The sequence below is a fragment of the Chamaea fasciata genome, unplaced genomic scaffold, assembly GCF_029207755.1.
Source record: "Chamaea fasciata isolate MVZ Bird 193981 ecotype frontalis unplaced genomic scaffold, bChaFas1.0.hap1 SCAF_17, whole genome shotgun sequence".
In the NCBI taxonomy this organism is placed as follows: Eukaryota; Metazoa; Chordata; class Aves; order Passeriformes; family Sylviidae; genus Chamaea; species Chamaea fasciata.
The window spans coordinates 7,576,967-7,590,321 of NW_027094102.1; the positions used below are offsets into that span (position 1 = coordinate 7,576,967).

The following is a 13,355-nucleotide window of genomic DNA, read 5'->3' on the forward strand; positions in this document are numbered from 1 at the left end:
TCAGGAAAGTCCCACTGCTCTGATTTTAATGATCCCACTTCCACCCCAGCTGTGGGCCTTTGCCCAGTGCTGTACCCAGCACAGCTCTGCCACCTGAATTCCAGCAAAGAGCAGGAAAGGGTCGGTGATCCAAAGAAACTGCGGAGTTGTAGCTGAGGAGCCAAATGATTCCCAGGGTCCTCACCTGGGTGGGCTCTGGACACACCAACGTCCTGCAAATCCCAAGGACTGTGGCTATTGAAACATGACAATAACACAGTTATTGAAACTGTGACAATGGCACGGCCACCTCAGCCCTCAAGGATGCGGTTGATGAGCTTCATTTCCTCAGCAGACATGGGATTCAGGTTAAACCCCTTCAGCTCGGGTTTACCTGAGAAAACACATTGGAAAAAAATCAGGATTTTGCCACAAAAGAAGTGAAGCAGTTCATGGTAAACTCGAAAGGGGCTGTGGGGAGGGCAGGGGCTGCTCTGGATGCTGAGGTGGGGTCACCCTAGCAGTGCTGGAGGGTGTTTAGGGTGCTGGTGGGTGACAGCTCCACACAGAGACAGACAACGCTGCTGGGGCAGGGAGGGAACTGGAAAAACAGTGGAAAAGAGGCTGCAGGAACACATGGAACTAAGGAATTTCTGGATCCTCCTGATACACGAGGCTGTTCCCAGACACTGAGCAGGCTGCAGGGCGTTTACCTTGAGCTTCATAGAGCCGGTTGACCTTCACCCGCAGCTCCTTCCGGAGATTGTTTATCTCCTTATCCAGCTCCTCCTGGTCTGGGATAAGAGGAGGGAGTGAGGAGGACTGCGGTGGGCTCTGGAATGAAGGCTCAATTCCCCATGGGACACAGCACAGGCACAGGAGGGTCCCACCCTGCCTCCACCAGCCCCGGGGCCGAGCAGCTTCTGCATGTGCTTCCCAGGGCAGAGCACGGGCCAGAATCAGCCTCTCGAGAGGCTTGGGACACCTCAAAGCCCATCCCTGGCCAGAACCTCGTTAACTGAGCCAAGATCTTGTTAATTATGGTGCTTATTAAAACGCTTATAGCTACACGGAGCCCTCGGGGTGACCTCACCCTGCCGCAGCATCTCCCGAGTCTTCGCCTTCGGCAGCTCGATGAACATGTTCCCGAAGCAAACCATTGCCTTCTCTGCTGGGAAAAAGGGAAGGGAAGGGAAGGGAAGGGAAGGGAAGGGAAGGGAAGGGAAGGGAAGGGAAGGGAAGGGAAGGGAAGGGAAGGGAAGGGAAGGGAAGGGAAGGGAAGGGAAGGGAAGGGAAGGGAAGGGAAGGGAAAGGGTTGTCAGCAGAGCCGCTCCACGACCCGCGGCCATGAGGTCACGGTGGGCGCAGCTAGCCGGCCTCACCATCGGGCTCCGGGTCCTTATGCAGCGCCCGCAGGGCCTCGCGGTTGCGGTTCCGCTTCACGTCCAGGTCCACGATCTGCAACGGGAGCGAGAGGCAGGAGCGGCGGGGCTCGGGGCTACGGGGGCCGGGACAGAGCGGGCCGGCGGAGGCCCGCCGGAGCCGGGTCGCACCTGCTGCCGTGCCGCCAGCACGTCCTCGGCCAGCTCCTCCACCTCGGCCAGGTAGCGCAGCACGAAGGCCGGGTCCCGGGCCATGGCGGGGCCTCCACCGGGGCCGGTCCCGGTCCGCCGCCGTTCGGCTCCGGGCCGCAGCCGCAGCCGCGCGGGCGGGTTCCGCGGCAGGAGCGGCCGCGCTCAGCGCGCCCTCTCGCGGCCACCGCCGGGAGCGCTGCCCGGTTTGGGACCCCGGGATAGCGGCGGCGGCTCCGGGGCGGGCGGAGCGGCGGGGACCGACCGAGGCTGCGGACACGAGTGGCCGCGGGGGCGAGAGGGGCCGCGAGTGGCCGTGGGCTGCGAGAGGGGTGCCCGCCGCCCCGGTGCCAGCGTGGGATCTCGTTCACGGTGTGGACTAGCGATCCCGGGCTTGGCTCCGGGCTGCCTCTATGCCCAGGGGAGCGTTCAGCGTGGCCACGTGGCGCTGAGCCCCAGAGGGCGGGTCCTGGCCCCGCAGCCGGCCCCCAACCCACCCCGCTCGCCACAGCCCAGAGGGACCGGGGGCTGAGAGCCCTGCCTTGCCTGGTCCCCTTGTGTATGAATTATTTATAACTTTTCACCGCTCGTCCCCTCGCCCCCAGCATCACCGTCTGTCTCCTCTTCCTCGCTGCTTCCCAGCACGGTACCGCTGTTGGCAGCTGGGCCCTCGGAGCATCAGGTGGCCTCTCTGTTATCCCAGAACGCAATAAACGGCACTCTAAGCGCGGGGCAATGAGCTCAGATTTCCTTTCGTGCAGCTGGTGGCTCATCTGTAGCTCAGCATCCAAGACCTGCCACCCCTAGGGACTGGAGCCAGTTGTGGTCCCGGCTGCTTGACTCACCCTCAGCCAGCCCCGGTGCACCCCAGTCTGTGTCAGGCAGGGGCTGCTCCCGGGAATGCTCTGGAAGGGCATCATATCTATCTGCTGCCCTGAACGACCCTGCAGGAAGGGAAATAAATTGCCCCTCAAAACGCTTTTTATCCCTTTCTTTCTTCCCTACCCAGCCACGAGCAAGAGGAGTTGGAAAAATGGGGTGTGGGACATGCAGGGAGACCCAGCACTGACAATGAGAACTGGTAGGTCCTCACCGTGTGCACCCTGCACTGAGAAAGGGGCCTAGGAGCCCACTCTGGGCTGGTGGGTAACAAGGGACACGGGTTCTCATTTCCCCTGTCCCTACTCTGGACAGAGCCCTGGAACAGCATCTCAAGTTTCTGAATGCAGCCCTGTCCCCAGATGTCCATCTCTGCCACCCTGGCTGTGCCACTCAGTTGCTGCTTACCTGGTGATGGTGGGGGGACCTCTGATCTGTTTTAGATCAGTGCTTTGGGGGGAGGGAGGGAGCCCCATTAACCTGCCTGAAGCAGCAAACAGGGGCCGGGGAGAGGAGGACCCCCAGCACTTGGGTGCCCTGGCATATGCACCTCATGAAACTCATTTGACAAGGGGCTCCCCAAAGGTGGTGACCCTAGTGCTGCAGCCCCTCTGGGCTGCCAAAGATAAGGACCACAGGGGAGAGGGATGGAGGGAGCGAGGCAGCGGCTGGCTGGTGGTCACCACACTTCTGTGGGCAAATAATCCCTTAACGGAGATTACCCAGATCGGAAGATTACTGGCTCTAATCCCATAAGGTCATTTGTTTCAGTTAACTGAGATCTCTGTCTGTGGCAGCATCGAATGAACTATGGCAGCTTCAGGGGAGCAGTGGGAGCAAGTGCTGGGGCACACATGGGCACTCCAGGCTGGGAATGATCCACACTCGGGTTAGATTCCTTCCTGACATCAACCAGAAAATGTGCTGGGATTGGGGCTGGATGCCAATGCTGGGAAATGCTCATTTGTCGGTGGGAGCAGCTGGCTGGAGATCTGAAAAAGCAGGAAGGAGGGAGGGAGGGCTTTCAGAATCTGGGCAGGAGGGATGGGGATGGGGATGGGGATGGGGATGGGGATGGGGATGGGGATGGGGATGGGGATGGGATGAGATGTGGCATGGGAACAGGGGTGGGAGCAGGCTGACTGTGTCCTGGCAGCAGTGTGACTCTGGGGTTGCCAATGACAGTGCAATGAAGGCAGGGTTTTGCCAGGAATGTTGGGCTGCATGGAAGGGTGGGGGCTGCTCTCCCTGGGAAGGTGGGGCCCAGCTCAGCACAGGCATGGGGGAAGCTGCAGCTGAGGGATCACAAAGCCATGGGCATCTGGAAAACATTCTCAGGGCAGTGAGAAGTGGCTGGTGCTGCACTCTGTGGCCTCTCCCCAGCCAAGCTCTGAGCCAGCCACAAATCATCATGCATTTCTCATCCTGGAGCCAGCGCCAGGGTTAGACATTCTGCTTGATAGCTGGACTCAGACTGGAACCAGAGGTCCATTTGGACCAGTTCCCCTGGGAACTGGGCAGTCAGAGGGAGCGGCCACCCGCCCGCTGCTGGGAGCTGCTTTGCTTTGCTGTGTGTTTTGTGGAAAGAGCAGGTTTGGTTTCATCATGTTCCTTTTTCTTCCTTGCAGCCCTTTTCTGTATGCAGCCAGAAACCCTCCCTGCCTGCTGGCAGCTGCACAGGAAGCTTCAGGGATGTTTATAAGGTTTTTTTTCTCTCTTCTCCTTTCATGTGGCTGCTGGGGCCTGTTGTTAAGATAAATCAGACTTCAAACCACGGTCTCCATGTTCTCAGGCTGTGGATCTTTAACTTCTGCTTCAGAGAGGGTGTTTCAGGGTCAGGGGAGAAAGGTGGATCTGTCTCTCCCTGATTTCCACGTCCTCCCTCTCTGGCGCTGTGCCCACCGTCATGGCAACATAGTTCCTGCTTCATCACCCAGCCAAGAGAGTCCCCAAGGACCAAGCCCAAGGAGGTCTGGAGTGGCCAGGTGTGGATAGGGGCTCTGGCAAGTGGAACCCATCCTTGGAAGGGGCCCTGCCCTGCCTGGCTGTTGATGAAAGGCTGCTTTCTTCAGGCTTTGGGATGTTGGGAGCATCCCCTCCCCCAGGCAGGCATTTGTGGAGGGGATCTGTAAGGAGCATCTCAAGGTGAGGTGTTTCATTATCAATGCTAATACATGCAGCACGGGGAGAGCCTCGCCGAGGGCTCGGCCACTCCCTCGTGCTGAGTAACATCTTCACCCCCCGGACTGCATCCCAGGAATCCAGGTTTACCCCACCCCCGTTTTTTGCTGACCCTTCCAGCCACCCTGCAAGGCAGAATTTGGAAGTTAGCCGTGTTTCCCGGGATCAAACACACTCTCCCTCTCTGTGTGCCACAGTGTGCTGACCACGGGCCAGGCTCCAGCCAGGCTCCTCCGCAGGCAGATGCATCAGGCTGAGCCGCAGAGCCAGAGCCCGGCCCCGTGGGCTGGGGGCTGGGGGCTGGGGCTGCCTCCAAGAGGCAGCTGCCTGTATGCGGTCACCCTCCCTGGAGACTCACCACAAAGGAGAGAAAGCCCTTTCCCTCGCAGCCCTTTCCCTCCCAGCAGTGCCGGGGATGCCGGCACAGGGCTGCTCCTCGTATGGGCACCCCTCCCGGGGGTACAGCCCCTCGCTCTGTCGGACACTTTGTGTCCAAACTCCCACGGGCATCAAGCGGAGTAGAGCTGGGCAGGGCTGAGGAGCAGTGCAGCATCAGGGCTCTTGTGTACCCAGACTCCAGTGGCCTGGGTAATTCACTTTCAGGGACATTCCCAAGGCTGGGGAATAACATATGTAACTCTTCCACGAGTTTCATTTCAGGAACAACAAAAGCCTGCTTCCAAACCCCATCTTTGCTCTTTTCAAAGAGGATATATCTTCTTTGAGCAGCCTGGTCTAAGTGGAAGATGTCCCTGCCCCCGGCAAGGGGTTGGCACAAATTGATCTTTGAGGTCCCTTTTAACCCAAACCATTCTGTGATGATTCTGTGACTCTCCCTCCAAAGCAGGGCTCAGGTCCAGCCCAGCCAGTCCTTGCTGGGACCCTCTCTGGCTGCATCGGGCAGCATTTTGGTGACCTGTGGTCCTGTCTCAGCCCGAGCGGAGAAGAGGCACCCACACCTCCACCCACCCGCACCTCGGCCCAAGCCTGGACCCACGGGCAGGGTCTTGCCTGGGCTGAGCCTCGGGGCTCGGGGGGCCGCGGGGCTACCCAGGAGCTTCCCGGGAAGCTCCAGTACTCGGTGGACTGGGAAGGAGTGGTCGGACAGCACGGACAGCGTGGTTCCGCCGGGACGGGGTGGGCTGCAGGGTGCGGTGCTCGGCGGGTCGGGGCGGTCCTTGCCGGCGGGGACCCGGCGGGCGGGGGCCGGTCGGGGGAGGGGCCGGTTGCCCTTCCCGGCGCGGGGCGGCGCCCGGCGGCACCGAGCGCTCCTCCGGGACCCCGCGGCGCCGGCGGGGGGGCGGCTGCCCCTTCCGGCGGGGGAGCGGCGGGACCCGCCGGGGGCTCCCGGCGCCGGGCGGGGGGGAGCCGGTGTCGGCGGGCGCGGGGCGAGGCCGGCGGGGGCGGGCGCTGCCGGGGCGGGCTCCATCCCTCCGGAAGTCTCTCCCGCTCCCTCCTTTCTCCTCCTTTCCCCCGACAACATGGCCGCGAAGTCGGACGGCGGCGGCGGCGGCCCGGCCGTGCTGCTGGAGAGCCCCGAGGGCGGCGGCGGGCGGCGGGAGGCGGGCGCGGAGCCCCCGGCGCGGCGGTACCGGCTGCGGGACGGGTGCTGGGTGTTCTGCGCGCTCCTCGTCTGCTTCGCGGACGGTGCCTCGGACCTGTGGCTGGCGGCCCATTACTACGTGCGGGGGCAGCGGTGGTGGTTCGGGCTGACGCTGCTGTTCGTGCTGCTGCCCTCGCTCGTGGTGCAGATGCTCAGCCTCAGGTGGTTCGTCTACGACTTCGCCGCCAGCACCAAGGACAGCGGCGGCGGCACCAAGGACAGCGGCCCCCGCGGCTGCTGCCGCCTCTGCGTCTGGCTGCTGCAGGGCCTGATCCACCTGCTGCAGCTGGGGCAGGTCTGGAGGTACGGGGGCACCCGGGGCTCGGGGGTGCTTAGGGGGTGGGGGCACATCGGGAATGGGGCGGCTGCAGGGCCTGGTTCACCTGCTGCAGCTGGGGCAGGTCTGGCTGTATGGGAAGGTATGGGAGGAATGGGGGCATGGGGGTATTGGGGTGATAGGGGTGTTGCGGGGAAGGGTATGCTTCTGGGCTTGACACACCTGCTGCAGCTGGGGCGGGTCTGGAGGCTTGAGGGTACCTGGGGGTGTGGGTATAGGGGGTGGGATGGGGCTGCTGCAGGGCCTGATCCACTGGCAGCTCAGGCGGGTCTGGAGGTACAGAGGGAGGGGGGAACATGAGGGTCACGGAGCCAGGAGGGGCCTGGAGGGAGCGGCACAGTGCAGCAGGGACATGGGTGGGGATAACAGCATGGAGGGGTTGGGAGGGCATGGGGGAAGTGTTTGGGGATGGAGAGGTGAAGCAGGGGCCTGGGCAGCTGGAGGAGGCACAAGGATCAATCTCTCTGCAGCCCCAGAATGGCTGGTGGAGAGCCCCTAGCCATGGACACAGAGGGATGTGGTTAGGACGTGTGGGTAGGAGTTGTGTGTGTGGGTGAGGAGCTGGAGCCCAGCTTGGTGCCACAGCCCCACCATCCCTGCTGCCAGGTGGTTCTGGGCCTGGTAGGGACCTGCCTGGCCACGGCAGTGTGGTCCTGGGGGTGTGAAGGGATTACACTGGGCCCTGAACACCTCGAGGCTCCTGTCCTGATCTCACTGTATTTGTGGGGTGGTGGGGAAGGAAGTGCTGGTGGTTCCCAGCCTGTCCAGGCTCTGCTGCTGCCCCATCCCAGTCCTGGGGACAGTCTGGTGGTGTGGGCAGGGCAAGCAGCAGACAGACAGGCTGGAGCAGCTCAAGGCCCTTCATCCGCCTCTCTGCAGACCCCTCAGGATGCACAAGGTGATGTTTTCTTGGCACCTTCCTCTGCTGTGCCGGGGACCCAGCCTGGTGCCCTCCCAGCTCCAACCCCGTGTGCTGGGGCAGAGCTGGGCACTGGCACCGAGCAGCTCTCGAGGAGCCGGTGCCGGGAGGGCAGACAAAGGCAAATTCCCGGAACAATGCCTGGAGCCGGCAGCACTCCCGGCTCGGGTTTCCATCCTGTTTCCCCTCCTGAGTGCTGTAGTAGAGGCTCTTTGTTGGTTCCCGTTGGTGTCTGCATGTTCATTCCTCAGCTGCTCCTTCTTGGATGCTCCGGGGTTTTTAACTTTGTTTGACAGTGTAGCGTGTGCCGTGCTCAGCACACCTGCCAGCACACCTGCCCTTCCCAATCCCCGTGACAACGGGGCCACTCTCAGGGTACTCTGACTGCAGGGTGGGTGCAAAACCTGCTTCAGTGTGCGAGGGGAGTCGGTGAGGGAGAGGACAGGAGCTCTCTGGCCCTGCCTGCAGCTGGTGTGAGCCCAACACACCTGATCCCAGCCCAAGCTGAAGCTGAGCTGCAGCCGGGGGCTTTGCTCCTGGGGGTGTCAGTCCCACTCTTGGATCCGCTGTGCCATGGAGACTCCTAAGCCAATTAAAGCGGTAACTCTCAGCACTCACCCTCCAGGACACGTTGGTCTCAAGCAGCAGCTGAGGCTCTTTCTAATCTCTGGATTTGGGATTAGTTCGGGTGACCAGTTAAATGCAGTTTGTTAAACCCATTAGGGAGGTTGGATCCGGTGCAGGAGGATGTGGCAGTTAGAGAAGTGTTGGATAAGTGCTGCAGGTGAAAGAAACGATTTTCCCCGGTCAGAGCACTGTGCCCCTTGCCAAACATCTCCCCTTTCCTGATTTACCTGCCTTCGCCCTCACCTCTGCAGATCTCACCTCTACCAACCTCACTGCACAGCCCCGAGCCCCACCTGTGATAAAGACCCCCAATCCCAAAAAAGAAAGCTGATTCCCACCTGCAAAAACAGCTCTGAGCACCAGCTCTGTGGCTATCCCTAATTAAAGCTGTCGAAGTTAGTTGTCGTTGGTATGTTCATGGTGCACAGGTACAAACTCCATCACGGGTGGTCTCTGGAGATGCGGCTGGTGGCATGGCCATGTGCCCGTGTAAGCAGCGGCAGCATGGGCCTGTTCCCAGCTGGTCCCACACCACTGTGCCTGTGGGCCATGCTTGGATGGTTTCGCAGCTCAGGAATTGTTATCCATTCACAAAGTCCCCAGTTTCTCCACCAAATCAGCTCTGCAGGGCAGGGATGTTGCTCATGCCAGTGTGCCTCCTGCCTGGAAGTGTGTCAGGGTCCCCTGCCACCTCTGTGGGCTGGCAGCTGCCCAGGGTGTGCTGCAGGTCCTGTGGGGCTGGGGACAGCCCTATCTGTGCCTGTGTCTGTGTTAGCCCAGAGTCACACATGGTTTGGCTGCCTGAGGTCACTGGGGCCAGACCTGCAGTTCCCTGTCTTCCTGAAAGCTCCCATCAGCCTGTGTACCTCCATCCTCCACTGGCTTGGTGACCCAGTGCCACCCCTCAGTCCTTGTGCCAGTCTGGCAGCAGTCCAGGAAGGCAAGGACATCCTGGGCAGGCTCATGAGTGGTGGTAGAGCTGGGACTTGCAGATTTCCCCACCGCTCTGCTCCCTAGAGCTTTGCTCTGTCTGTGTGAGGGCAGGAGTCCTTCCAGCCCTGGGAGCACACAGCTTTGGGGTGTCAGCTTGTTCTGCTGCAGGACCCAGTGCTGGCAGTCCCCACCTGGCCCTAGTGCGAAGGACAAGGGGTTTTTAGGGCCAGACAAAGCCTTTCCCTGAGCACAGGTGCCCTCAGGTAATCCCCTCTGCCCTGAGTAGCCAGGGCATCTTGGAGTGTGGGGCTGGTGGGACATAGTGAGTGTGGTGACATGGGCACACGTGCACCTCTCCCTGATGACCTGACTTGGTAGGATGTGTAAGGGATTAAAACGGCTGTAACAGAGAAGCAATTTTCTCCTTGTTTAAATACAGGATTAAGGGATGAGATCCCAAATTATCTTCTAGGAAAATCACACTTCCTATTGCTCACTCTGGGACCAGAGGGTCCCTCGTCCTTTTCCATCTGAGGATGATGATTAGTGGATTTGTTTGTAAGCAGTGTTGGGCTTTTCTCCTCATTTATTTTTTTCAACACCTGAAAACTGGGCTCAGTAGTTGGGTTCTGGGGGCAAACAGTGACACTGGTGACAAATCCAGCTGTAGTGGGGCTCTAAAAAAACCAGTGCTCATCCAAGCCACCATCTTCCTGCTGCAGGGTTTTTGTTGGATCACTCTTTGCAATACAAAGGAGGGAGCAATTAGCCCTGAGAGCTCTTGCTGTCGGTTTCTGCCTCATCATCGGTTTTTTTGAAAATTAAATGATTTTTTTTCAAGTGATTGATTCTGTGTTTCCCGTGCAGCTGCCGCGGTGCAGGGCTGGGGAGCGCCCGCCGTGCTGGCAGTGCCGGGATCGCTCACTGAGCTGAAACACCACGGGATGATCAAATACACAACAAATAAGAATCAACATTTCATTCGGGCGAGCTGATGGGAGATGAAATCTTGTTTTAACGAGACCTATGGAGTTGGCAGACACAGGGATAATTGTGCCCTTGCTGAAAGCCGGGGAGGCCACGGGTCACTTGTTGAACAGTGCAGGACCCAGGGCTGGGGCTCTGTAGTGTGTGTGCGGGGGCTGCTCTGTGCCATGGACAGGGGGATCGCTGATGAGCCCAATTATCAAGACTAATTACAGGGACAGGATGAGGTCACCAGCTCCCAAGCCTGGTTCATGCATGGGCACCCTCTGACAGCAGTGTCCCCCTACAGCAGCCAGAGCTCTACATTGCTTCCCCAGATGTTTCCCCCTCTGCTGTGCCTTCCACCCCTGGGCTGCACACTGGTTTGCTCCCCACCAGAGAGGGGGGTCCTTCACTGGGCCCTTCTGGGAGGCAGTGGCCGTGGTGGTGCCACAGTGGCAGCACTGGCCTGGCTGTCATGAGCAGGTGGCACTGGGATGCAGATCTGCGCCAGGAGCCAAGAGCCAGGTGGCCACAGCCTCTCCCCACCCCAAGCAGTAAGGGACAGGCTGCAGCAAAGGCTAAAATTAGGTGCTGCCCCGGAGGTGGAGGTTAAAACGTCACTTTGACACCAGCACACAGAAGATGGTGAGGACTGGGAGTGGGGCTGGCAGGTCAGAGCAGATGGCAGCAGGGTGTCCTGAGGGCTCGGTGGCCCCAGCTGATGGCCCTCACTGTGCTCTCCAGGCTGTGCAGCCCCGGGGGTGGGAGCACTCTGCTGTCCCTGCAGCGGGAGCAGAGCTGGCTCCTGCCTCCTCCTGCTGACGGATGAGCTGAAAGTGCTGTGATCAGGCTTTCTCCCATGCTCTGGGCTGATGGAGTTGTCTGGCAGCACATTCTGGAGCTGATGGAGAAGCCGTTGCTCTGCCAGAGGATTTTATTCACTGGGAGGAATCTGTGGCCTGACGTCCTCCTGCTGCACCTGTTTTCCTCCTCACCCAGCTCGTTTCCCCTCCTCGCCAGCAGAGCCCTGGCCATGGTGCAGGCAGGGCTGCCCGGGGAAGCCCTGCCTGGCCAGTCCTGTGTCCCCTCCTGTGGTGCCAGATCTGGCCCGGTGCCTGGGGAGGGTCTCTGGTGGCGGTGACTCAGCCGGGCGTGCGTCGGTGCCACGCACACCTCCCCTGACCCCCGGCCGACGACCAGATGGCCGGGGCCAGCGTGTGGCTGCGCCCACAGCCCTGCCAAGAGCCCAGGCAACACCGGCATGAGCGCCAGGAGCTTCCTGTGGGCAGCACGGCACAACCAGCTGGTTCCTCCATCCTGGCCGGGGCAGGGGGAAGCAGGGTGGGCTCCACGCCAGCTGGGACCAAAATATCCCATTTGATAAGCAGCCGGATGTGGTGCTGAATTGGAGCAGCCTGAATCCATGGGTGGCTGGAAAATGGAGCTGTGGATGGGAACCCCGGCTGGGACCACGGGTGGTTAAGGATTGGGGTGATGGGTGGGTAGGCACTGTATGGCTGGGTGTGCAGTGGGGTGATGGCCTGGGGCTCTGGGGTGCTGAGCTGGCTTTGCACAAGCTGCCCCTTCCCAGATTGGAGCCCTGGCCTGGGACAGGGATGTGTTCATCATTGCTGCTTCCCTGCAGCTCTTGGCACCCCTGGCCTAGGGAGCTTTCCATGGTCCCAAATCAGCAGGAACAGGTTGGCAGTGATCACAGGGCATTCCTGTGTGGGCAGAGTGGGCTGAGCTCACCTGGCAACATGGGCTCATCACACCTTTCCCCTGCCTCGCACAGGTACCTCCGCACGCTGTACCTGGGGCTGCAGAGCCGCTGGCAGGCTGAGCACCGCCGCCGCCACTTCTACTGGCGGATGATGTTTGAGAGCGCGGACATCAGCATGCTGCGGCTGCTGGAGGCCTTCCTCAAGAGCGCGCCCCAGCTCGTGCTGCAGCTCAGCATCATGGTGCAGCAGAACAGCATCGAGCCATTGCAGGGTAAGGGACAGTGCTTGCAGGGGACAGGGTAGGGGGAGGGAGGTTGGCTCCTGTGGGCTCTCATGGCCGCTCCCCACAGGACTCTCAGCCTCGGCCTCGCTGGTCTCACTGGCCTGGATGATTGCGTCCTACCAGAAGGTGCTGCGAGACTCACGGGAGGACAAGATGCCCATGTCCTACAAGGGCGCTGTGGTGCAGATCCTCTGGCACCTCTTCACCATCGCTGCTCGTGCCATCGCCTTCGCCCTCTTCGCCTCCGTGTTCCAGCTCTACTTCGGCATCTTCATTGTCACCCACTGGTGCATCATGACCTTCTGGATCATCCAGGGCGAGACGGATTTCTGCATGTCCAAGTGGGAGGAGATCATCTACAACATGGTGGTGGGCATCATCTACATCTTCTGCTGGTTCAACGTCAAGGAGGGACGGAGCCGCTACCGCATGTGCATCTACTACATCATCACGCTGTCAGAGAACGCCGCACTCACCATCCTCTGGTTCCTGTACTACGACCGCCAGACCTACTCTGACTTCAACGCCTTAATCCTCGTCTGCGTGGTTAGCTCCAGCTTCGCCCTTGGCATCTTCTTCATGTTCATCTACTACTGCCTCTTGCACCCCAACGGCCCCATCTTCAGCCACCGCTCCGTGGGCTGCATCTTCCGGCAGGAGCCGCCCCCAGTGCCGGGTTCCCCCGTGGAAGCCGTCACCAGCCCCCCGCGCTCGCTGCCGCGGACTACAGGGGGGGAGCGGGACGGGGCGCCGGGGGAGCGGGACAGCTGCGTGCCCGTCTTCCAGGTGAGACCCTGTGCCCCGCCGGCGCCGGCCGCCCGCGCCCCGCGGACAGAGGGTCCCGTCATCCGCATTGACCTGCCCAGGAAGAAGTACCCGGCCTGGGACGCCCACTTCATCGACCGGCGCCTGCGGAAGACAATCCTGGCGCTGGAGTACGCGTCGCCCACCACGCCCCGCCTGCAGTACCGCACCCCCGGCGCCCCTCAGGAGGTGCTGGAGTACGAGACCACCGTGTAGGTTGCGGGGCGTGAGGCTGCGGCGGGAGCCCCCGGGGCCACCCTGGCCACCCTGTGTCTCCACAGCTGTTTGCCTTCCTTTGGGTTTGCCGGCGCTGCCGCGTCGCCATGCCAAGCATCCCGTGGGCGGTGGCTGGGGAGGTCTCTTGGTGCTATCCCCTCCCCGCGCTGCATTCCCGCAGCCCAGACCCGTCCCACCTGACGGTTGTCGCCCCCACGCCCTCCAGGGCTCGTCCTTGCCAAAATACCTCACCGGTGCCTGAGCCCAGGCGGTGGGTGCTGGGGCCCATATCTGGTGTGGCCCATATCAGTGGTGCAGGATGGGGACCAG

At 61.1% G+C, this 13,355-nt stretch overlaps 2 protein-coding genes across 2 annotated transcripts; one reads left to right on the forward strand and one right to left on the reverse strand.

The window, feature by feature from the left end:
* Window positions 1–1,686, reverse strand: PDRG1 (p53 and DNA damage regulated 1). The gene is made up of 5 exons (XM_066199142.1): window positions 1,533–1,686; window positions 1,362–1,437; window positions 1,073–1,147; window positions 693–773; window positions 1–373 (listed from the first exon to the last, which is right to left on the reverse strand). The coding sequence occupies exons 1-5, from the start codon at window positions 1,614–1,616 to the stop codon at window positions 291–293; spliced, it is 399 nt and encodes a 132-aa protein (XP_066055239.1). The 5' UTR covers window positions 1,617–1,686; the 3' UTR covers window positions 1–290.
* A 4,405-nt stretch (window positions 1,687–6,091) lies between these two features.
* On the forward strand, window positions 6,092–13,082 carry XKR7 (XK related 7). The gene is made up of 3 exons (XM_066198992.1): window positions 6,092–6,516; window positions 11,794–11,993; window positions 12,073–13,082. Exons 1-3 carry the CDS (start codon window positions 6,092–6,094, stop codon window positions 13,023–13,025), a joined length of 1,578 nt encoding a protein of 525 aa, XP_066055089.1. The 3' UTR covers window positions 13,026–13,082.
* The last annotated feature ends 273 nt before the right edge of the window (window positions 13,083–13,355 follow it).